Raw genomic sequence first — 24,713 nt, forward strand, 5'->3', positions numbered from 1 at the left:
AAAACAGTGGAAGTCATGGTCCTTGGCAAGGTCCCGTCCAGGGGAGCTGCCCCCTCCCTCCCCTCTGCACCCCAGCCCAGGGTCTGTCCCACTGGGGCCGAGACTGCAGCCTGGGCTTCCCGGAAAGGCTGGGGGAGGAAGGAGATGCTTCCTGGGTCTCTGGGACTCTCAGTGCTGCTTCCAGCTTTGCTTGGGCCCGGGGGGAGGGGGCCCCCCGGCGGGGTCCTCGACCCTTTGGGCCTCCCCCGGCCCCTTCTCCTTTCCTTCAACAGCTTCCTTGAGATAGTGCCGACCAGAGCACCCCTCCCCTCACACTACAGTCCTCTGCTTGGAGTTATTCTAGTCCTAGACCGTTTTCAGCACTCAGAAAGGATCGCCGTGTCCATCAGCAGTGCCCTCCCGTGCCACACCCCTGTCCCTGGTCACTGCCATCGACTGTCCATCTATGTAGATATGTCCACTCAGAACACTTCACGGAACTTGAATCTGGGCCTCTGACAGCTGGCATGCTGTCTCCAAGGTTTACCCTTGGTGTGATGTATATCCAAGCCAAACTAACTTCCTTCCTTCCTCCCTTCCTCCCTTCCTTCTTCCCTTCCTTCTTCCCTTCCTTCTTCCCTCCCTTCCTTCCTTCCTTCCTCCCTTCCTCCCTTCCTCTCTTCCTTCCTTCCTTCCTCCCTTCCTCTCTTCCTTCCTTCCTTCCTTCCTTCCTTCCTTCCTTCCTTCCTTCCTTCCTTCCTTCCTTCCTTCCTTCCTTCCTTCCCTCCCTCTTTCCCTTCCTCCCTCCCTCCCTTTCCTCCCTCCCTTTGCTTCCTCTCGCCCACTCTCCATCCTTCCCTCCCTCTCTGTCCGGTGCTCAGGAGCTACCTCCTCCCCCCCCCCCCCCGACTTGGTGCTTTTGATACCGGTGGTGCTGAGAACTGAACCTGGGCTCCGGCACGCCAAGGGGAACGCAAGCCCTCTCCGGGGCCCACATTGTCCATGTTTAGGACAATATAACATTCCACTGGAACACGTGAGACTGGGTTGAAGCTTCTGAGGAGTCATTGGACAGCTCTCCCCTGTCCCCCCAGGGCCCCTCCTGCCCTCCCCACCCTTGTCGTGCCTCTGGCGGAGGTGCAGCGCTGGGGGTGTGTTTCCACAGGCTGTGTCTGTCCCTCTCGCTCGCAGAGCGGCCTGTGTCACACCAGGTGCCACCCCTGGGCACCCAGCCCTGCTTCACTGGCTCTCGGCTCCCGTCTCTCCCGGCCCTTCATCGGACCCCCTCACACACGGTGGGGTCTCAGGGCTCCCCTCTGCCCCCTGCCCCTAGGCGGCAACCCTGCGTGGCCTCCAGTCCCAGCTGTGCAAACAGGGCGCGGCTTTCAGCCCACCGGGTCGGGGGACGTCGGGACTTTCATCTGCCGCCCACCTCGTGCCCCGTTCCTGTTCCCGGGGTGCCGCGGCGGCAGCAGGGAGGGGTGAGCTCAGATCTCGGTCTGCCACCCTTCTGCTGCTTGGAGTGGGGGGCTCGGTCCTCCTGATGCCACCCGGGGGTCTTGGTTGCCACTTCCCTATCTCCCCACCCGGCCTGTGGGAGCTAGCCAGCTGGGGCTCCGGGCCTGGGTTTGGGGGGGAAGTGGTGTGAGAGGGGCCCCCTGGCTTAGGAGTCATTTTTCTGAGAAGTGCCAGTGCTTTGGGGAAGCAGCTTTTCCTCCCCCCAGCGCACGTACTCTTGTGTTTCGACCTCAGTTAACCCACGCTAGACAGGAACAGGGCCCAGCTGCCGGGACCCGCTGGGGTGGCACCAGGGCCCCCTGCCCTGCCCTCGGGATTTCGGCTCCGGGCTCTGGCCTGGTCTCCCCCCGTCTGCGCACGCTCCTCTGACACCCCCTGCAGTGTCCGAGTCCTGCTCCCAGGCTGTCTCTGCCAGCCGGGCACCATGCCAGCTGTCTGCTCAACTGGGTGCCACGGAAAACTCTGGATGAGGGAGCTCCACGGGGAATGCCCCGGTGCCCGCTGCTCTGTGCCCGCTCACCCGTCTTTCCTCTTCCCGCAGCCGCACGGGACATGGCCCCCCCAGCCGCCTAGCCGGAGCCTGCCCGGGTCGCCCTGAAGGCCAGCAGAGGACCATCCCAGAAGGCCTGGCTCACGGAACCGCTTGAGCTCAGAACCCGGCGTTGGTACCCGCCCGCCCACCCGGCTGGCCCCCAGGGCTGCCCAGGAGTCTAGGGGCGCCAGAGGATTGATACTTGCCAGCCTTGGACCTCAGCACCAGGACCGAAGGGGGGGTGGGCCGACCACCCAAACCCCCAGCGGGCCCAGGCCCCATGCCCCGTGGAGGGGCGGCCTGAAGCCCCCTGGAGCGTCCTGCGCACGGCTCGCCCTCCTGACTGCGGCTGCTGGGCATGGCCAGCAACAGCAGCTCCTGCCCGACACCGGGGGGAGGGCACCTCAATGGGTACCCGGTACCCCCCTACGCCTTCTTCTTCCCCCCGATGCTGGGTGGACTGTCCCCGCCGGGCGCCCTGGGCACTCTCCAGCACCAGCTTCCGGTCAGCGGCTACAGCACGCCTTCCCCCGCCAGTAAGTAGCAGCCGGATGGCTCGTGGGAGGGGGCGCTGGGCGGGGGCAAACCAGGACACCTCCAGAAGAGGGGTCCCCCTCGATCGGGGAGCTGGGGGGGTGGCGGCGCTTGAGGGTGAAAGGTCGAAGCCCGCAGGCTGTGCACAGAGGCCGTTTGCTGTGGGGTGGTAGGGAGAGATGGGCTGGTCCCCGGGGCTCTGCCCTTAGGGACCTTACTGGTAGCTTCAGGGACCGGTTGCCTGGCCGAAAAGGCCCCGCTGACCTCTTGGTGTCGGAAACAGCAGGTCACTTGGGCATGGGGCCCTCCCGTGTCCTGCTCCATCCAGCACGGCTGAGACCGGGGCTGGAAGGAATAGACCAAGGCAGGCCCCGGGGGCCCCCTCGGCCTTGCCTCTCCCTGCTGGACCAGGCTTCCCGGGTGGAGGGAGGGACCCACAGATTGCCCGTATAGAGGGGACTCGTGTCTCAGGAGGGGGTCTCAGGAGAGGGCGTGTGGCCCCGCTCAGCTCCGGAAGGGCCCACTTTTTCTTTCTGCCCCCCCCACGCTACCCTAGGGGTCTCTTATGGGCTGGGCGGGGGTCCCTGTACCCTTCCCCCGGCTGTTGGCTGAGCCAGGTAATGGGAGGTGGCCGTTGCGCTGGCCAGCTGGCAGCGTCCAGGCCGCAGGCCTGCCAGGCCGCTTACAGTAACTCTGGCCCCCAGGGCCCAGCTGGGCTCCCGGCCAGGGCTGCGGGGAGGGGGGAGCGGGGCCTGGCCCGGGGCGGAGGGGGTGGATGGAAGCGGCCGAGCCGGGCTGTGGACACGGCTGGTCAGCTGCTGACCTGGGACCCGGGGCCCACCTCTCCTGGCGGGCAGGGGCTGAACCCCGTGGCCTGGGCCCCCCACCGCCCCTCCCCTCCCTGCTGGCAGGCTGCCTGGCACCCCGACCCGTGCGCCCGCCGGCGGGACTGGGTCAGTGCCCCCTTCTCGGCGTGGGGGCAGCACATGCGCCCCGGAGCCAGGGAGTCTCTCTGTCCCTAGGGCAGGCCCTGGCTGGGCGCCTCACTGCCCGCACTGGCCGGCTGCCCAGCGCCACCACCGCTTCCTGGCTCGCGTCCCCTGGCAGCGCAGGGAGCACTCGTGGGAGCCGGGCTCCTGGAGGCCCCCGCCCTGCCTCAGTTTCCACTCCCACCACTCACAGCCCCGGCCGTCCTTCCATCCGCTCGTGAGGGCAGCTGGCCGGGGCTGTGTGTCTGCGACTCCTGGGGTCTTTGGCGACAGGGCCTGGCACCGCGGGGGGAGTCAGGGGCTGCCATCCGGCCCTGGGGGTGGGCCCCGCGCCCCAGACGCTCTGCGCGCGGGGGACGGAGGGTTCGGGCTGGGCCGTGCCGTGCTGTGCCGGACGGCGGGGCTGATACCCTGCTTTCCTGTCAATGTTGCAAATTCCTTCCTCTTTCTCCGAGGTGGGTGGGGGCGCTTCTGGGTCCCCCACTTCCCACCCTGCTGGTGACCTTTCCCCCTGAGGGCGGGGTGCCTACATTTTGGACAAGTGGGGCCTTCCTTGGTGTCCCCCACCCAGCTTGGGCAATGCCCCCTTCCTGCCTCCTCCCTCTGAGAGCCCAAGGGTTCCCCCCTCCCCGCCGCCCTCTCCGCGCTCCCTGACTCAGGGCCACCCTCAGCTTCTGAGCCTCTCCCTGACCTTGTGTCCTGCTGGGAGGGACAGGGTGAGGGGCAGGTCCACTCCCCTCCAGGGCTGGCACCTTGGGGGAGGCATCAGTATTCCCGCGGCCGGCCGCCTGCTGCTCCGACCCTCCCCCCACACCTTTTTTCTCTTGTCTGTTGCTCAGGGCACCCCTTGGTGCTGGGCATGGATCCCCGGCCCCCCTCTTGCACGCAGTGCCTGTGTGCCGGTGGGCCCACCCCCCCACTCTGTGCCCAGGTGGGACCCCTCCTCCCACTTCCTCCCCAGGTGAGGAGGAGGCTGAGGGGCTGCCTGTACCCCTCAGAGCCTGTGTGGAGGACTAGGAATCCCCCTAATCTCTCAGGGAGCCAGAGTGGGAGCACCACCCCTCCACCCCTCCTTCCCCCCCGCCCCCCCGACAGATCTCCGGGTTGGTCTCGAGGATGGGGTTCATCGGAGAGCTGGGATTGTGTGTTTGTGAGGAGGGTCCGCGTTGTCCCTGAGTCTGTGTTGGGAAGGCTGGGGGTGAGCCCGGGTTGGGTGCGTGGCCTGGGCTGGAGGAAGCGGGTCTGTCTCTTGCCTCGCTCTGGCGGGAGGGGAGCCCGCCCGCCCGCCCGCCCGCCCTGGGTGCTGGCCTGGGGGCTCCTGGGCCTTGCCCTGTAGCATCTGGTGGCCCAGGTCCAGCAGGAAGGAGGCGTGGAGGGTGGCCTTGGGATGCGGGACCCAGGGCTCTGCTCGGCGGGACCCGGATGAGCTGCTCACCCTACCCCGTGCACCTATGGTGCGCTTGGGACTTGCCCTTTCACAGTCTTTTATTTATTTATTTATTTATTTATTTATTTATTTATTGGGGGGGGGCACCCCCTGGCACTGCCTAGGGTTTGCTCCTGGCTCTGCACCCAGGAACTACTCCTGGCGGTGCTGAGAGGATGGGGACCACGTGGGGAACCTGGGATCGAATGCAGGCCAAGCACCCTGCCCACGGTCCTGTCTGTCGGCTCCCCCTTTTGCAGATCTTAATCGTGCCAGTGCTGGTGAGGGGACTGAGCCCCAGGACCTAGTGGGGAACAGCGGGCCAGAGCCAGTGTTTGGCTGTTTCCGCCTGCCCAGGCGGGCCGCCCAGGAGGAGCACTGTGGGGGCACTCCTGAGTGAGGGGAGCAGTGCTCCGTCTCCTAAAGCCTGGCCCACGCCTACTGCAGCGCCGGCAAGAAGCCCCGACGCCCACACTGTCTCCCCGAAGGGGGCAGTTACTTGCAGGATGCCCCTTTTCCCCCCTTTTCTGTTTTGGCTCCCGAAGGCTGGAGGCCCGGGAGATAGGAGGCCCCGCCAAAGTCCCGCCCTGTCCTGGAAGTTGCGGATACAATCTGGGCACACCCCTCCCCGCCCCCGAATCTCAGCCAGCGGCAGAGCTCTGCGGACAGCGCCCGGCTGGCTGAGGAACAGGGTGTGAACCCACAGTTCTTACCTAGATTGTTTCCATTCACGGGGGCGCGGGGAAGGGCGCGGAAGCTGGAAGCACACGGGGTGGGGAGCCCCCAAAGGCGGCTGCCCGCCGCTCAGGCTCTGGGTCTTCTCCACGGGGCCCTGGAGGCTGAGAGTGGCCGGAGGGTCCGAGCAGCAGCCTGGGGGTGAGGGTTGGTGCCCTCCTTTGTCTCTCCCTCCCTACTCGGCCCTCTCTTTCCCTGGACCATAGGGGGGACGGCCTGGGAGGGGCCCGGCCAGCACCACCTGCCTCTCCCTGGGCCCAAGATGTCAAGCCAAGACTTTCACAAGGGGGTTTGGAATGAAAATGAAGCTGGGCCTTTCATCTCCTGCAGCCTGGGCTGGTGATGATGCTAATGCGGGGGTCAGGGATCCCCTGAGCCCCAGTGGAGAGAGGAAGCTCTTGGGGTGCCCCTCCCCCGCTCTGTGAAGCTGGGGGCCAGGCTAGCCTGGAGGGTCAGAATGGCTGAGATTTGGGGGGGACCCGGCTCTGGTGGTCCACAGAGCCAGTGGTGCCCTCCGCCCCGGACCCCCCCCACTCCACCCCCCAGGAGGTCTTCGGGGGCTGTGAACATCACAGCTGGCTGTATTCAGGGCTCTGAGCTCAGGCATCACTCTTGGTCGCCCTGGGGAAACTGAGCACTGCAGGCTGGAACCTGGGTTGGCCGCATGCACATGAGGGGCCTTTCCCCGCCTCCCCCCCACCAAACAGCCACGCTCCTGCCTGGTGCCTGGCTTGGGGAAGGTTTCCCGGCCCCCCCTGTCCCCTCTGCTTTAGAGCAGACTCTTGCTCTGTCCCTGCAGATCACTCAGAGGCCGTGAGCTTCCGAGAGCCCCCCGAGAGCCCTGCTGGCCAGGGTGTGGCACCGGCCCTGTCATGGGGGGGTCCCCATGTCCATCTGGTTCCAGGCCTCATGATTTCCTGTCCATTACCCCTCACAGGAACTGGAGCCATAGCACAGCGGGTAGGGCATTTGCCTTGCACGCGGCCGACCCGGGTTCGATTCCTCCGTCCCTCTCGGAGAGCCCAGCAAGTTACCGAGTGTATCCCGCCTGCATGGCAGAGCCTGGCAAGCTCCCCGTGGTGTATTCGATATGCCAAAAACAGTAACAACAAGTCTCACAATGGAGACGTCACTGGTGCCCGCTCAAGCAAATCGATGAGCAACGGGAAGACAGTGCCACAGTGCTGCCCCTTACAGATGAGGCCTGGGGAGAGTAGGGGGCCCTGCCTTGTGCCAGTGGGGGCTAGTTCAGTCCGACCCACATCTGCTGAGGTCCTGAAGGTACTGCTGGGGAAGGAGAGAGGAGTGGGGTGGACGGGCCTGCAGGCAGCCGAGACCCCCCCACCCCCGGCCCTGTGCCTTCTCTTGCCACCACCTTCCCTCTGCCCCAAACAGCCTCCTCACCCTGCTTCTCCCCTTTCCCAAATCCACACTCCCCTTAAGGGACCTCTCGAATGCCGCCTCCTCCCGGAGTCTGTCATGGATGTCCCCTAGCCCTCGCCTCCCCGGTTGCCACAGGCTGGTGATTTACCCCCTGCGACACCAGAACCTCTTCCTGCCGCATCCCCGCCTTGATCTGCCATCTCAGGCACTGGTCCCCCTCGTGGGCACTTCTGTGGCGGGGATGGACCTCACACCCCACGGCTGGCCGGCCTGACCTCTGTCCTGGTGATGCTCAGGGGACCTGGGGTGCCCGGGATCAAACCAGGGCCCGCCAAATGAAAGGCATCGTAGCCCCTGGACTGTCTCTCTGGCTCCGAAACCGTTTTACCTTTTTGCTCCTTTGGGGGCCACAGCAAGCGGTCCTCTGGGCTTACTCCTGGCTCTGCACTCCAACGCCACTTCTGGCCATGCTCACGATCCTAAGAGATGCTGCAGATCAGGGGCTGGAGCAATAGCACAGTGGGTAGGACGTTTGCCTTGCACGCGCCCGACCTGGGTTCGATTCCCAGCATCCCATATGGTCCCCTGTGCACTGCCAGGAATAATTCCTGAGTGCAGAGCCAGGAGTAACCCCTGTGCATCACCAGGTGTGACCCAAAAAGAAAAAAAAAAAAAAAAGAGATGCTGCAGATCAAACCTGGGTCGGTCGCTGCTGGCCTGTCTCCCGGGCCCTCCGCACACTAGTCTGCCTTCTCAGGAACTAGGCTTGTTGCACACGCCCCCCAGGGCTGCCTCCACTGCTGCCTCCTTCTCCCCCGCTGCACCAACTCTGAGCACACCCACTCCCCGCCTCGCCCCGCTGTCAGGCTCCAAGACTTAGCCCCCTTGCCCTGCCCTGCCCAGGCGGCTAACGGGAGCTTCTTTCTCTAGCTGCTCAAAAATTGTTAATCCCGTTGAAAATTAGATGGTCTCCCTTCTGCTTAGATGCCTTCTGTGTTTTCTTGATTTTTATTTAATATTAAATTAAAAAAAATAATCTGGGCCCCACCAGCAGTGCTCAGCGATCTTCCAGTGCTGGAGATACGCAGGGCTTCCCGCGTGCCGAGCCTCTGCTCCTGCTCCTTGAGTCTCTCTAGCTCCTTGTTTTCCTTTTCCAATTGTTTTTGTTTGTTTTGGCTCCTTGGGCCAACTGGGAGTACAGGTCAGTGCTGTGTCCGCAGGATGTGGACCCTGCAGAGCTGGGGGACCGTAAGGGCCACCCCAGCTGTGCTTGGGGGCTTTCAGGGCTATGCCCACAGCTGCTTGGGGGGCCGTACTATGCCAAAGACCAAACCTGATTGGGCGTGTGCTCTAACCACTGTACCATCCCTAGCCTCAGCCCCTTGATTGTTTTTGTTTTTTCTTTTTGGGTCACACCCGGCGATGCACAGGGGTTACTCCTGGCTCTGCACTCAGGAATAACCCCTGGCGGTGCTCAGGGGACCATATGGGATGCTGGGAATCGAACCCGGGTGCAAGGCAAATGCCCTACCCGCTGTGCTGTCACTCCCGCCTAGCCCCTTGATTTTTAAATTATTAATTAAAAATTTTGGCTACACCCAGCAGGGACACTGCTCCTGGCAAAGAGCTTGTACTCGGAAGCCTCTTGTCGTGGTGCCTGGGGAACCACGGTGAGGGGCTGCACCCTGGCCCCCCGCGTGTAACGCAGGCGTACTTCAGCCCACCAAGTGCCTCTCCTAGTGTTTTGTTTGTTTTGTTTTGCTTTGCTTTTTGGGTCACACCTGGCAATGTACAGGGGTTACTCCTGGCTCTGCACTCAGGAATTACTTCTGGCGGTGCTCGGGGGACCATATGGGATGCTGGGAATTGAACTCAGGTCGGCCGCATGCAAGGCAAACGCCCTACCCACTGTGCTATCGCTCCAGCTCCAGCCCCCCCCCCCCAGTGTTTTTGGATGAAATCCAAGTCCTAGTTTTGTTTGTTTCTGAGCCATACCGGGTGATGCTTAGGGCTTACTCCTGCCTCTGTACTCTGGGATCGTTCCTGGCAGGCTCCCAGGGCCACACAAGGTGCTGGGGACTGAACCCGGTTGACCACGGGCAAGGCAAGTGCCTTAACCCCTGAATTATCTCTCCAGCCCACCCAAACCTTTTTGGGCTAACAGGCCCGCCTGGCCTGGCCTCGGCCTACCTTTCCAGTCTGGTCTTTATTATTTATTTTTTAGCCACATCCAGTGGTGCTTGGGGGTCACTCCTGGTGGTGTTCAGGGGACCAGAGGGGACAGAGCCCATGGACCTTTCAGCTGCCTCTCCATCCTCACTAGCCTGGTATTGTACCCCTTTTTCTTTTTTTGGTGGGGGAGGAGGATGGGGCACACCTAGTGGTGCTGAGGGCTTACTCCTGGCTCTGCTCAGGAATCACTCCTGGTGGGACTTGGTGGGGAACCATATGGGGTGCCGGGGATTGGACCGGGATCAGCCACATGCAGAGAACACCCTACCCACTGTACTATCTCTCTGGCCCCTAGCTTGAAGCTTATGAGCCATCTACCCTAAGCAGCTGCTTGAATAGACTCAGTAGCTTCAGAAGCCCCAGGACCTCTGCAGGGACTTTCTTCCTGGGTGGTCACTTTTTCCTCTTTGCTTGAGTCTTTTAAGTCTTTGCTTTCTTTGAGGTCTTCCGGACCCTTCAAGCTCAATTGAAGGTACTTACAGAAATTCTTCAAAGCACACTGTTACTTGCATCATAATACCATTTATCTTAGTTTGCAATTAAATGCATGTGATTATTTGCTTAATGGCTGTTGCTCCTAAGATCTGCAGGGCAGGCTCCTCCCTGGGCCTGGGTCAAGGAGGGACATGGTCTCATGGGTTCCGGGTCTGGCCTGGCCTGGGAATGTGGACTTTGGTGGCGCGTGTGATCTTGGGTAACGCATTTAGGTAACTATGCCGGGACTTCAGTTTCTTCATTTGTTCATTAATAATGTTTCCTTACCCCTGGAGTTGCCGTGTGGATTAAAGGACTGTTCATATACATTCGCATACATGGCTTTTAGGGAGGTTCTCTTGGGGAAGCATGGGAATTCCCGTGCATTTTTAGAACGGGAGCGCGGGTGAGGGGGAGACATTGGATACGCTCCCAGCCAACCCTTCTTCCAGCGAAACCTGCATCCGAGGGCTTTCGGGGAGGAAGTGGCCAGCGGGCCTCTCTTCTCTCTCCGGGGCTGGACCTAGCAGCTGCCCCTCCCCCCCAGACACCCTGGGCGGAGCCTGGCCGGCCGGAAGAGCACACAGCCGAGTGCGCCGGGCCCCCGCTGAGCGCTGGTGCCCAAACACAAGCGGCCTGCTGGAGTCATACATGATGTCACAGACAATGACACAAGCCGGGTGTCTCATTCCGACACTGCAAGGAGCTGCGAGGTGTCACGCCCCGGGACAGCCCGGCACGCCACCTTCGGGTGCTAACCCTTGACCACGTGCACGCGCCCCGGCACACGGGTCCCCGTCCACATCTCTCTGGGAGCGGGACCGGCCGGGCGGAGGGCCGGCCGGGGCCGGCAGGCGAACCCCGCAGGCGGGCTGGCGAGCGGGTGATGTCACGGGCAGTGGTGGGTGGGTCACCCGGAGGTGAGGCGCCGCCGGGCGGGTTCAGCAAGAGTTCAGCCGCATTGCATTAGGCAAATGAGGCCCCGGCTGGGGCAGGGGGTGTGTTTGAGGGGGACGACTCTGGGACCACCCCGCTCTTTCCCGCCCGACACCTCCTCATCAGGATAGCCCCAGACCCAGGATTGACCAAAAACACGGGAGACTGAGCCTGAGCAGAGATGGGGGGAGGGCGGGGGCTCCCGCCCCTTTTCCGTCCTGGGCTGGGGGGGCTCCATCCCCCCCTTCCTTGCCCCAGGCTGTGCTCGGGTACCCCCCCTCCCGGGGTGGCCGATCCTTCTTCCTTCCCCTCTTCTCTCCTCCCCTTCCCAAGCTCCCCCCACTCGCTGCTCCGCACCCCGCCTCTCAGATCCCAGCCTTTTGCCAGCTGCAGCCAGACCTGCCGGGAAAGGGTTAAGACAGGGGCGGCGCCTGGATGGGACTGGGCGGAGGATCTGGGGTGGGAGTGCAGGGGAGGGGGGCGCCTCGGCTGGGGGGGGCCTGGGGGGAGCCCAGGGCGCGCACCGCGGGAGACCCAGTGCGCCCCCCGCAGCCCCGAGGCCTGGCGGAGGCGGAGCCGCACGCGCGCACGCACGCAGCCGGAGTCCTCGCCCGGGAGAAGCCCGGGAGCCCCGGCCGGCCGGGAGGAGGAAGTGCCCGGTGACACCCCCGGGCGCACGAGCCCGCCCCCCGCCGGCAGACTCGGGGAGCCGCGGCACGGCGCCTCGGACACCAGCATGAGCCTTGAGCCGGGAGCCCCCTCGAGGTGAAGCCTCCGAGCCCCGTGCCCCGCCGTGCTTCCCGGGGGCGCAGTGGAGGACCCCCCGGCCCGCGCACGCAACTTCCCCGCTTTCCACCCGGGACCGGCGGAGGAGCGGCGGCAACTTGGACACGGGACCTCGGGGCGGCGGGCGGCGTGGGGGGGCCCGTGCCCGCACCCCCAGCCGCCCTCCCGGATGGCGCCGCCGGCCGAGTGAGGGAGGCGGCGGCGGCGCGCGCGACTTCCCCGGCCGGACCTCTGGGCTGCGCGGGGACGATGTACGAGAGCGTGGAAGTGGGGGGGCTCACCCCGAGCCCCAGCCCGTTCCTGGTGGTGGATTTTTATAACCAGAACCGGGCCTGTTTGCTCCCGGAGAAGGGGCTCCCGGCGCCCGGCCCCTACTCCGCCCCGCTCCGGACTTCGCTTTGGAATGGCTCCAACCACTGTAGGTACCGGCCCTGTCTCCTATTGTGGGCGCCCGGCCGCTGCGGGTGTGGGGGGGGCTTCCGCCCCTGGGGTGCGGCCTGGGGCGTGGGGGGGTGTCTCGGCTCTGTCCTCGCTTACCCTCGTGTCTCGCTCTAAGGAGGTGCCTTTTATTGGACACTTGGCCCCGTGGGTATTGGACCCCGCCTGTTTGTTAGGGCCCAGGAACTTTGAGGGGGGGCTCCTCCCTCCAGGAAGTAGTCGTTCATCACGCCCACAGGGAACACCAGCCCCCCGCCCCCAGTTGGTACCTTGTTTGCAGTCCAAAGCTGCATGTGGAGGGGACCTTGGGGGGCTCTGGAACGTGGGGTGCCGGTGCGTCCGATCTGGGGCTTGCTTGGTCCCAGGAGGAGGCGCCTCTGCCCAGCTTCCACCCCAGCCCAGCCCGGGGGAGGCCCCCTCTGGGCCCCAGCCGTGGCCCCCAGCCTGTGCTCTTGTGTCATCAGAGGGGGTGGCAGGGGAGCACCCTGTGTCCTTCGTGTTGGCAGCGGGGTGTGGCAGGCGGGGGACACCTTCATCAGGCACCCCTCTGCCCTCCGGGCCGCCCTGCCATCGCCCCCCGCCGTCCGAGGGTCGCGGGGTTCTCGGGTGCCACTTTGGCCGGTACCTTTCTTTGAAGCTTCTGCCCCGGGAGCGGAGGTGCGGCCCGCCCGGGAGGACCCCTCCCCCCTTTCCCCACACCCTAATCCGTTGATTCTCCAGGGGTTGAGTTGTGTTTGTTGGGTGCGGGCCCACTCTGGAAACCAGCGCGTCCTTTTGTTACCCTGTTTGCTCCTGGGGGTGGCGGCCAGGGCGCCGAGGGGCACCCTGGAGCCGGGCCTCCCCGGCCCACGCCCCCGTCTGGGTGCTGGCCCCTGCGCGCGCGCGCAGCTGCGTGCGCCGGGGTGCCGGGGTGCGCACCTGGGCCTGCCCCGCCCCCGGGGCGCCCGGGTGCGAGAGGGCGCTCGGGGGTTATTGTTCCCCGGCTCGGGTTTCTTTCTCCGGCGCTCGCTCGGGCACAGCTCGTCCCCGCGCCCCGAAGGCGGCTGCAGTGGGTCTCCGGGGGCTTGGACGCTCGGGCGGGCGGAGGTGCACGGCGGCGGGAGCCCCCCGCCGGGGCTCCAGGAAGAGAGGCGGAGGTGGAGTCCGCCCCGCCGCTCCGGGCGCCACCTCCACCCCAGCCTCCCCTATTGTCCTGCCCCCTGACCTTTGGCCCGGCCTGGCCCTGCGCCCCGCCGGGAGCTGCTGACGCAGCAGCGGGAGGAGGGGGCGTGCGCGCCGTTGACTTTGGCTGCGGGAGAGGTGAGAGGTGTGCCGGGGACCCTCCTCCGGGCTCCCGACCCCTCCCACGCGCCTAGCGGGTTTCCGAGGACCGGGGGGAAGCCTCCCAGCTCCCGGCTGGGTGTTGCGTCCTCGCGGCCGGGCCGTCCAGCACCAGGGGTCGGACCGGACGCCGAGGCCGAGCCCCGGGGCGGGACGTGGAGGCCTGCCTGGGCCGGGGGCGCAGAGAGGCTGGGGCGCCCGGGCAGGCGTGTGTGCACCCCCAGTGCCTGGGGCCTGGGGCCGGGCTGGAGGGGGCTTGTTCCCCGGCGCAGTAAGGACCCAGAGCCCAGGGTGGTGATTAAGACCACATGGGGTGATCGCGGAGAGACCCTTGGAAGGAGCCTCTCGGGGCTACCAGGGGCCTTGGGGACCTTAAGAGCCCTCCAGCCCCCTCACCCCAGTTCTCTGCCCCGCCCCCAGGAGTGCAGCGGGTGGAGGGAAGAGGCGCGTGGTGGGCCCTGCCGGGTGCCCGCGGCTACTCTGCCCTCCCCCCGTCGCACTAGAGGACAAGGGGTACACAGGATGTGGCTCCCCATCTGTCCCCCACCAATCTCCGCAGCTCCGCCTCCGCCCGCTCCCAGACGTCCAAGAATGTGAAGCACGTGGATGCCCGTAGTGGGGGGAAGGGGAGATACTATCTCAGCGGGGGGCGCACGGGGCCTTTCGCGGCGCAGCGGCCAGGGCAACCCCCCCCAGGGGCGGGGAGGAAGGGCTCCGGGAGGACCCCCCTCCACCCTGCCTGGGCCGTCCCTCCCCCGGGGGTGCGGGCAGCGGCTGTGGCAGCTGGGCTGGGAGGGGAGCCCCGGGCTGGCTTCCTGCTGATCCCCTCCAGGAACCGGCCTCTCAGCGCGCCCGCCCCGCGGCGCTCCGGGGCGTGGGGAACCCGGCGCGCGGCAGCCCGTGCGCGGCCCAGCGGGAAGGGGGAGGGGACCCCGGCTTCCCGGGCCACTTCCAGCGGTGCATGGATGGCGCAGGAACTTTGAGTGGGGAAAGTGTGGTGCCCGGAGCAGGCTGGCCGCTGCCGGCTGGAAGGCGGGGCTGGAGGGGGCCTGGGGGAGGGGTCGGGCTGTACCTGGCCCTCGCAGAACTGGGGGGGCAGAGGGAGCAGAGTGTGCCGGTTCTTAGCCCCGTTCCTGGCGGGGTTGTGCCTGCTGTCCGGGGTGGGGTGTGGGGGGCTTGCTAAGGCCTCCTTTGGGGTGCGCTGCAGGAAGGATGCCCCTGCCCGGCCTTTAGCCCCCACCTTCAGAGCCTGCCTCAGGTGGAACCCCGTTTTCTCGGATCCAGGTCCTGGGCCTGTAAGCCCTTCTTCCTGGGCCCCCCTGTATCCCCTCCTCAGCACCCACAAGCTCCCCAGACCCCTCTACCGCCCGTGGGGCTCACCGTAAGGGTAGGGCTGGGGTGGATGGGGGAAGCCAGTCTTCTCTGGGGGACGGAGCCAGGACCAGGGCCTCTCCACATACCCCTTGTCCTTGACACCCCCCACCAGTCTGGATTGTCTATTGTTACTCCTTTTTACGTCTTGGAAAAAGTTAGCACAACAAAGGGTTCCTTTGTGGCTGGCCCCTCTGCCGCCAGGCCTCACCCTGGCCCCCCCAGCCGGCCCCCCCTAGCCCCCCAACCCCCCCAGCCGCAGTTTCCACCAGGCCCTTCTCCCCGCCTGGTCTGTCCCTGGAGTGGGGGCGGGGGGGGGGAGCGGCCGGGACAGGGCGCTGTGCTGGGTGTTGGGGTGTGGGGTTGCCCCCCCTGTTCTTCCCACTGCTTTCCACGGGGAATGGGGGGTGCGCAGCTGGCCAGGGAAGTAAGTGGGTGTGCAGGCCTGGTGCTGGGGAGCTGTGGGGCTTCCCTGCGCCGTCCCCAGCCTCCACTGCATCCCCGTCCCCCTGCACCCCTCCCCCACCCAATGCTGCTGCTTTATGTGCCTGGACTTGGGGGGGTCTTGATGAGGGGGTGTCAGTCCTGGCTCTGTGCTGGCCTGGGGGTTCAGTGTGCTGTTCAGGGGAGCAGTGCCAGAGCTGAACTCTGCCGGGGCAGGAGCTGTGTGGGACCCCGCCGCTCACAGACCCCGGGTGTTGGACTTGGGGTACAGGGAGGCCCCCTTGGCCCTGAAGGTCCGGGACAGGTGGCAGCCAGGGCCCCTGGGCACTCGGTGGCACATCACAGTTTGCCCTGCCGTCTCCGCTTCGGACAGACTGCCCCGCCAAGCCCCTCTCTCTCTCATGCCTGGGGCACTGGGCGCTGCCCCTGCTGCCTGGGTCACCCCTCCTGGCTGCCCTCTTGATGCTGGAGAGCAGGCTAGGGGGAGCACCCCGACAGTATTGAGGCCAGACAGACAGACCATTGATGGGAACAGACCCCCTTTGTCATGCTGCTTCCCCAGACATGGCACCCCAGCCCCGGGCTGCCGGGGCCCTGGGGACTCTGCTTCCTGTGTCCGGGGGTCCCTGCTTAGCTCGGGGAGGCACTGCCCCTGCTCTGCTGCACGGGGCCGGCCCTCTCCCTCGGGTCCCTGGCTGGGGGGCCCTGTCCGGGAGGGAGGGGCTGTGGCTGCAGAGGGGGTGGGGGGAGCGGAAGTGGAAGGGGTGGGGGAGTGGCCGGCTGTGAATATCCTGTTGACCCCAGTTTCCTCTGCCCCCAGCTCCTCTCTTTTCCCTCTGTTCACACTGGACCTTAACTCCTTCCTAGCCTGGGGAGTCTGGGAACACAGACACACAGATACACACCCGTTAACTCCTACCTAACACACATACACACACACACACACACACCCGTTAACTCCTTCCTAACACACATACACACTCACACACACACCCTCTTAACTACACACACACACACACACACACATACACACACACCCTCTTAACTCCTCCCTAACCTTGGGGTTCTGGGAAAACACACACTCACACCCATACCTACACACACCCCCATACCCCTCTCTCTCTCTCTCCCCCTCTCCCCTGCCCCCAGGTGTGCATGCACACACACATACACCCGCCCCCCCTGGTGTGCACACACATACTCCTGCCCCCAGGTGTGCACACACACTGCCATACACACCCACACTCCTGCCCCCAGATGTACACACTCACAGACACGCACACTCCCGCCCCCAGGTGTAGCTTGTTCACAGAGGAATCTTGAGGTTTATAATCTGGTCGTACTGGTTTTGAAGGTGGGGTCCCGGGGAAATAGTGGGGCATGATGGGGTGTGGAGGTTTGGTTGGCAGCCTCATTGCCCGGGTCTGGCTGGGGAACCCCAGCTTCCTTGAGACCGCCCCTGCAGGTTGGGTGTCTGTGGATGGTGCAGGGGTGAAGGGGGGCCGGGGGGTTGTCCCTGAGAACCGAGAGGGTCCCTGACCACCCTACCCCTCTTCTCCCTGCAGCCATCGAGACCCAGAGCAGCAGCTCCGAGGAGATTGTGCCCAGCCCCCCCTCGCCACCGCCCCTCCCCCGCATCTACAAGCCTTGCTTTGTCTGTCAGGACAAGTCCTCCGGCTACCACTATGGGGTCAGCGCCTGTGAGGGCTGCAAGGTGAGTGGACAGGGGTCCTGGGAGGGGCTGTGTTCCTGCCACATCCTGGGCCCCTGGCAGGGTGCAGGGTTTCCAGAAGTGGCCCTGCTCTTGCTTCTCTGCAGGGGGTGGCAGCGGCCTTCCAGGAGAGGGGACGCCTGCAGCAGGCCCCCAGCTGGGCAGGGGTCCCCGGAGCCCCAGGTCCCTCCTGCAGAGACGCTGCCCCTGTCTCCATCCTCCAGCTGGCAGGGCGTGTGCCCGTGCCGCCACCGCTGCCTGGGTTGCCATGGTGAGCTGGCGAGCAGCTCTTGGCCCGGGACCCAGGAGGCCTGCCCCCGGCGGCCCTGCCTGAACCCTGCCACGGCAGCCCGGCGCCCCGCCTCGGCCTGCCTTCAGGTGTGGGCAGTGGCTCCCCAGCGCCTGGCTGGGTGTCCCGGGGCCCCGCTGGGCTCCGCGCCCTCAGCACCCACCACCCCTCCAGCCACTCTGCCCCTACCGGGCTTCCCGCCGCTCCCCTGAGCAGCTCTTCCTGCGGCTTGCCCTCCGCGGGGCACTGAGTGTGTGCACGGCTTGGGGGCTCGAGTGGCCGTGCCCAGGTGTGGAGTCTCACCCGAGAGTGTCTGCCTGCCCTGACTGGTTGTTTCCCGTTGGTTCCTGGTCAGTCCGGGGGCCTGGCCATTCAGTCTGCAGAGCCACTGCCCAGCCTGGTTTGTCTGGGATCAGTGTACATGCAGATGGGCTGGACTGATAAAACAACAGGGAGCCCCCCCCACCCCACCCCGCCCCATGCTCAGTCCCCGGCAGCCCAGACTGTTCCCGAGCCCACCGGGAGTAAGCTGTGATCATAGCTGGGTGTGGCCCCAAAATAACAAAAAGTACGCACTGATCGGAGTATTGTATGTGTGGGCTTTATTTTATTATTTTTTTTTCTTTTTGGGTCATACCTGGCAATGTACAGGGGTTACTCCTGGCTCATGCACTCATGCACTCAGGAATTACTCCTGGTGGTGCTTGGGGGACCATATGGGATGCTGGGAATTGAATCCAGGTCGGCCATGTTCAAAGCAAACACCCTACCCACTGTGCTGTTGCTCCGGACCCAGATCGTTGTACATGCGGGTCACTGTACATGCAGATCAGAGTACAAATGGATCATTGTACATGCCTCAGAGTACATGCGGTTTGTTGTATGTGCAGATCAGAGTACACATGGATTGTTGTATCCATGGATACAACAGTCGTTGTACATGTGGATCATTGTACCTGCAGATTGGAGTACACGCAGATCATTGTACATGCAGCTCATTGTAGGCGCAGATCAAGAGTACACACGGGTTGTTATATCCACATATCGTTGTACATTCGGATCAGAGTGCATGTGAATTATTGCACACACAGATTGGAATACATGCAGATCATTTTATGCACGGGGTCATTGTACATGCAGATGATTGTACACGGAGATCATTGTACACGCATATTAGAGCACACTCGGATTGGTGTACATGCAGATCGTAGTACATGCAGATCAGTGAGCATGCCGGTGCCTGGATGAAAACATTCTCCTTAGCACACGGTGCGTGCATGCACATGGGGGAGGGGAGGCGGCTTGTGAGGGGGCTGGGGTGATGCCCTGACTCCTGCCCTCCACCCCAGGGCTTCTTCCGCCGCAGCATCCAGAAGAACATGGTGTACACATGCCACCGAGACAAGAACTGCGTCATCAACAAGGTGACCCGCAACCGCTGTCAGTACTGCCGGCTGCAGAAGTGCTTCGAAGTGGGCATGTCCAAGGAGTGTGAGTGCAGCGCCGGGAGCAGGGCCGGGCCGGGGTGCGTCCATGGGAGGCCTGGTGCCGTGTGGTCATGGGCCTGTCGCCTGTCTGTCCGTCCAGCTGAGTCCAGCTTCCCTGTGTCCGCCTGTCTGCGTGTCTGCTCCCAGCCGCCCGGCCCTGCTAGGCTCTCAGGCCTCCTGAGGGCCTCCTGATGGTGCCTTTTTTGGGGGTGGCCCCCAGAGGGGCCACTGGGACGTTTGTGCAGGGAGTCGCCTGCCCAGGGCCGGGAAACTATTGTGTGGGGAGCCGGGGGACAGGAAGGACGCGTCAGACCCCGAGGGACGGGGGTTCCAGTTGGGGCTCAGCTGAGGCCGGCTGGAGGCGGGCAGCGGGGCTGGACAGCAAGACCCTCTTGTGTTGAATCATGGGTGTTGCCGTGGTGACCGGTGATTGATGATGTCAGAGATAAATGACGCTGACAGACGCCTCCTTGTCTGCGTGGCCGTTGCCATGGAGCCGGAGCCTGGGGGATGGGGTGGGGGAGGGGCTGTGGGACCCCCAAGCCCTTTGTGGGGAGGGCAGTGGAGGAGGGAAGTGGGGTGGGGACACAGGGAGGACTGGAGGGACCCCAGACAGGAGGGGGGCGGCCCCGCAGCACCTTCCCACCTCCCGCCCTTCGCCGCCCAGCCCGGAAGTGCCAGCTCTGGGCCGGGGAAAGAGTGAGGGCGGGGACCTCCCCGGCAGGGCCCAGCACCAGCTCGTCCTCCGCTGCCACCTTCAGCTCCTTCAGTTCCCAGAGCTATGCAGCCCCGGAGGACCAGGGTGGAGACCTGTCCCCCCCCCCAGCTCCCCCACCCTGTCCCTTCCCTCCCCCCTTCTCCTCTGGCTCTCCCTGTGCCCCAGCTGAGCAGCTGCCATTTCAATAGAATTAAAGCTTCCGAATGATAAACGTCTTGTCACAGCTGCAATTTTCTCTTCCCAAATTATCCCCCCTCCATCCCTCTCCCTCTCCCTCTCTCCCTGGCTCTTTATTGAATTTGCAGAATCGACATGAGTGATCTCCAAATTATGCCAGCCGCCCCCCCCACGGCCCCCTCCCCAGGCCCCCGCCCCCACCCCCTTCTCCCTCTCCTCCGCGTCAGGCCCCGTGAGTGATTGTGTGTCTGGGATAATCGGCTGGTAACGACCCCATCGCTTCTTTAAAGCCGAGCCGTGTGTGCGCCTCAGCGCCCCCGGCGATTTGTCAGCTCCCCCGGCTAATGGGCCGAGAGACTCTCCCACCCGGGCCCCCTGCTCCGGGCTAGGGAGCTCTGCCCACCCCAGGAGCAGCGCCCACATCCCCAGGAGAACCCGAACCAGCTGGGCTGGGGGGCCAGCGGAGGCAGGAACTGGGCCGTCCTGGGAGGGGAGGGGCACGGAATATGGGGGTGATGGCACCCAGATCCTGGGGGGTGGACTGCAGTGGCGGGGGAGACTGGATAGGCCTGGAAGGGTCCGTGTGTCTCCTGGGACCCCCAGGTGGGACTTGGCCTGTGAATTGGTGACATGCAAGGTTGGGTTGCTGGTGGTCCCGGAGAGTTTGTGTTGGTGGTGCCTGTGTTGGTGGCAGTTGGCACATGTGGGCATGTGTTTCGGTGAGTGTTGGTGCATCTGTGAGTGTGTGTGTTGGTGCTTATGTTGTGAGTGTTGGTGCACGTATGTACTGTTGTGTTGGTGTGTGCATGTGGTATGTGTGTTGGCATGCATGTAGGTGCATGTGTTGGTTCGTGTGTTGTGCACGTGTTGGTGCGGGGGTGGGTGTGTGTTGGTGCATTTTGTGTGTGCATTGGTGTGTGTGTGTGTGCCTTGGACCCAGGAATTCCCAGGGTGGCTCCCAGGCACCCGTGAGTGTCGGAGGGTGTCCGCCGGGTGGGCTGGCCAGCCAGTGCTGCCCTGTGACCGGGTGCTCTGTCCCCAGCCGTGAGGAACGACCGGAACAAGAAGAAGAAGGAGGCCCCGAAGCCCGAGTGCTCCGAGAGCGCCACGCTGACGCCGGAGGTGGGGGAGCTCATCGAGAAGGTGCGCAAAGCGCACCAGGAGACCTTCCCTGCCCTCTGCCAGCTGGGCAAATACACTACGGTACGGCGGGGCCGGGCCCCCCCTCCCGCCCCCGCAGCCCTGCGCCCTCTGCTCCCCACGGGCTCCGGCCTCACTCTGCCCCGTCCTCCCAGAACAACAGCTCCGAGCAGCGCGTCTCCCTGGACATCGACCTCTGGGACAAGTTCAGTGAACTCTCCACCAAGTGCATCATCAAGACCGTGGAGTTCGCCAAGCAGCTGCCCGGCTTCACCACCCTCACCATCGCCGACCAGATCACCCTCCTCAAGGCGGCCTGTCTGGACATCCTGGTGAGGGCCCTGCCCTGCCCTGCCCTGCCGCTCAGGTCACGACCTTCCACCCAGACGCCGGTGCTCCCTGCCCGCACAGCCCCCCACGCCGCCCGGTGTCCTTCCCCTCCAGAGCCCTCTCTCCTGCCCCTCCTCCCAGGAGGGGGGTGCGCCTGAGACCCCGGCCAGGACAGGTGCTCCCCCCCCCACCCCCCGTTGCTCCCCCTCGTCGCCTCTCTGTTGGCAGCAGCTCTGTGAAGGGAGGTTGCCAAGCTGTGCTGCCTCCTGGAGGGAGAGGTGGGGGCAGGGCAGGCCCCCTCCCTGCCAGACATCCGGGTTGGGGGAACTCCCCGGAGGAAGTGGCGGGGAAGTGGCACGGAGGGCACAGGAGAGGCCTGGCGCGGCGTCCATGTTGTGTTGGTCTGAGTCCAGATGGGTGCAGGGCGAGAGGACAGTCAGGGCCGGGAAGGGTGGAGGCCACCAAAGCCAAGGCCTGAAGGCGTTCACCGTCCCCCTTGAGTGCTCCACCCGCCTCCCGGTGTTGGGGTCAGGCTGTGCAGGGTCAGGTCAGCGCCCATATGGTTGAAGAAGCCCAGGCACATTTATAGAGTATTTTTTTTTTGAGGGGTGACAAGGGAACCCTCACTTGGTTGTTCCTGACAGTGCTCAGGGGGCACCATGGGGCACGGGGCGCAGTCTTCCTGCCTGCAAAGCACAGCCTACCTCCCTGGCCCCTGAGTGAGCGAGTGTGGCGCCGACCAGCTTGCCATGGGCTCCCTGGGTCCCAGGGCCACACGGGGCTGAGGGCCTGCTGGGCAGCATGGCCGTGACCCTGAGCTCCCCTGTTCTCTGCGCCCAGATCCTGCGGATCTGCACGCGGTACACCCCTGAACAGGACACCATGACCTTCTCCGACGGGCTGACCCTCAACCGGACCCAGATGCATAACGCTGGCTTCGGGCCCCTCACAGACCTGGTCTTCGCCTTCGCCAACCAGCTGCTGCCCCTGGAGATGGACGACGCGGAGACTGGGTTGCTCAGCGCCATCTGCCTCATCTGTGGAGGTGGGTAGGGGGCTCGGGCCGGACCCAGGGGCGCCATGGACCCCCTCTCCCCGCCCACCCACCCCCCACATCTGCCTTAGGAGCAGCTTGGGGTCCCTCACCCGGGGTTCAGGGGATCCTGAGAGTCTGGGTCCCCCGGGAGAGCTGGAGCGGTGAAGCATGGCAGGTGCTTCTCAGTGTGCCCCTGGGCCGTGGGCCGTGGGCCAGGGGTCTCCAGCTGATGGTGCTGCAGGGCGCTAAGGAGGCAGTAATGAGACTCGTTCCGGCCAGTGGTGGTGCTCAGGTCCTGCTCCTGGCTCAGCACTGAAGGATCACTCCTGACCATGATGGGGGACCACCGTATAGGTGCTGGGACTTGAACCCAGGTCTGCCGCGGACCAGGCAAGCGCCCTCACCACTGTCCGCTGTCAGCAGTCTGGTGCCAGTCCCGTGATGGTGATGGGGGTGGGTGACCTGCCCGGAAATACCCTGCTGCCATCAGGGGTGGGCAGACTCCAGGGGCTCCACCCCCCCCACCCCCCTTTTTTTTTAATGACTGAAGAGCCTTTGAAAGTGTCTGGCAGCTCTCGCAGCCCTGGGTTCGGCTGGGGGGTGGGGAAGGATCCCCGGGCTGCCCGCTGCTGGGCAAGCGCGCCCCCTGGCGGCACAGCCTGGGCGCGCAGCTGAGGGGGCGTGGCTTGCTCAGACCGGCAGGACCTGGAGCAGCCCGACCGCGTGGACATGCTGCAGGAGCCGCTGCTGGAGGCGCTCAAGGTCTACGTGCGGAAGCGGAGGCCCAGCCGCCCCCACATGTTCCCCAAGATGCTGATGAAAATCACAGACCTGCGGAGCATCAGTGCTAAGGGTGAGGGGCCACCGCGGGAGGGGTTCACCTGCGCATGCCCAGGGCCAGGACCACCCGACTGGGCACCCTTGGACTGACCCCCAAAGACCCCGCCTGGGTGCCGTGAGGTGTCTGTCAGTAGTCGGGGCGGGGGGGCAGAGGAGGCGTGTCCGCAAGCAGCCCCGAGCCTCAGTTTCCCCTCTGAGGAGGGGAGGCTGCGATGGTGGTCAGTTGTGGGGGGCGGCTGAAGGGGGTCCTCTTCCCGGTGGGTCGAAGTCTGACATCCCCTCCCTGCAGGTGCCGAGCGGGTGATCACGCTGAAGATGGAGATCCCGGGCTCCATGCCGCCCCTCATTCAGGAGATGCTGGAGAACTCCGAGGGGCTGGACACTCTCAGTGGACAGCAGGGGGGTGGGACGCGGGACGGGGGTGGCCTGGCACCGCCGCCCGGCAGCTGTAGCCCCAGCCTCAGCCCCAGTTCCAACAGAAGCAGCCCGGCCACTCACTCTCCGTGACCACCGCGTGCTGTGGACGCTGCCCGCGCCCCGGCTTCTCTCTGCCTTTCAACCAACCTCGTGGCTCCCGGCCCGCCCGGCGGGTGTCTGCCTCCGTCCTGGGGGTCTGCATGGAGGAGGTGGCGGGGGCTGAACACCCGGTCAGCTGCGGCCGGCACAGACATCTGGGCCAGGCTGTGAACTGCGTGAGGACCCCCGAGTCCCCGGGCCTCAGGATGGAGCCGGGGGGCCTCGTTCATCAAGACACCCCACTGTCCATCTCGCCTCATCTTCATCACCAGCAAATGCCAGGACCTGGCTCCCCTGTTCTCAGAACTCGCAAGCCATTGCCCCCCTGCCCCCGTTTGGAGCCCCCTGCCTTGGTTGGTGACAGAGGGGTGGGCCAGGGGCGGGGGGTTCCCCTGTACATAGCCTGCCACACCAACCCCAGGTATTAATTCTCGCTGGTTTTGTTTTTATTTTAATTTTTTTTGTTTTGATTTTTTTAAATAAGAATTTTCATTTTAAGCACATTTATACTGAAGGAATCTGTGCTGTGTCTGGGGGGGGAGCTGGGCCTGGAGCTGGTGGGTCCCTGGGAGGGGGCCCGCCCCGCTCCCCACTTCCCTGTGCCCCCAGCCCTCCCTCCCCAGCCCTGTCCTCCCTCGCGTTTCTCTTTAAAACTGTGAAGTACTAACTTTCTGAGGCCTGCGCCCTTCTGCCCCGTCACGGGGTGTGGATGGTTTCAGGCAGCCCCAGAAGGAGGGGGCCCCAGGAGACCAGGACAGGAACAAAGCGGGGTGGGGGCCCTTCCCAGCCTAGAGGCTGTTTCTCAGCACCCCCCACACCCCGCCTCCGTCCTTGGCACTGTTGCATCCCCAAGGGGCCTATGTCATCTCTGCCCTCCCGCCCCCAATGTGTGTGCAGGGGCTGTCCATAGAATCCTCTGCCCTCACCCCAGCCTCAGCCACCAGCACAGACCACACACACACATACACACACACGTACACGTACACGTGCGCGCATACTCATGCATGCACACATACACGTGTATACACTCATGCAACATGCACTCTTGCACACGTGCATGCACACATGCGCATGTGCATACACACGCACACACACATGCACACACACACACACACTCATGCACACACTTGGCCTGAGTTCCATTTCCCTGGCCTGCCCCCCATCTCCACCAGCACCCCCTCCTTGCCCCGCAGGACGGGCCTATAGGGGGTCTCCTCCCCTCTCTCCGCACCCCCGGGTGGGGGAGCTGCTCTGCCCTCTGTGCCCTGGGGTTGGGGTCTCGTCTCCCCAGAGCCCATGGGTGCGCCTGTTACGGTTGGAAATCCCCCACCTCCCCGAGACCTACTGGATGAGAATAAAGTTCTATTTATTC

General features: G+C 64.6%; 1 protein-coding gene across 2 annotated transcripts in view; it reads left to right on the forward strand.

Moving 5' to 3' along the window:
- The window catches only part of RARA (retinoic acid receptor alpha), a 42,573-nt gene extending 17,860 nt beyond the window's left edge, over nucleotides 1-24,713 (forward strand). Inside the window, exons 2-9 of one of the 2 annotated variants that reach the window (XM_004608744.2) lie at nucleotides 2,039-2,565; nucleotides 16,663-16,811; nucleotides 18,447-18,588; nucleotides 20,522-20,682; nucleotides 20,775-20,951; nucleotides 21,790-21,994; nucleotides 22,680-22,838; nucleotides 23,115-24,713. In XM_004608744.2, the coding sequence (XP_004608801.1) occupies nucleotides 2,388-2,565; nucleotides 16,663-16,811; nucleotides 18,447-18,588; nucleotides 20,522-20,682; nucleotides 20,775-20,951; nucleotides 21,790-21,994; nucleotides 22,680-22,838; nucleotides 23,115-23,332 (1,389 nt within the window). In that variant the 5' untranslated portion in view covers nucleotides 2,039-2,387 and the 3' untranslated portion in view covers nucleotides 23,333-24,713. Of the gene's footprint in view, nucleotides 1-2,038; nucleotides 2,566-11,330; nucleotides 11,943-16,662; nucleotides 16,812-18,446; nucleotides 18,589-20,521; nucleotides 20,683-20,774; nucleotides 20,952-21,789; nucleotides 21,995-22,679; nucleotides 22,839-23,114 lie in introns of those variants that run through there. The other variant, XM_004608745.2, reaches the window with a different exon arrangement.

This window comes from Sorex araneus, chromosome 3 (genome assembly GCF_027595985.1).
Source record: "Sorex araneus isolate mSorAra2 chromosome 3, mSorAra2.pri, whole genome shotgun sequence".
NCBI classification, from domain to species: Eukaryota; Metazoa; Chordata; class Mammalia; order Eulipotyphla; family Soricidae; genus Sorex; species Sorex araneus.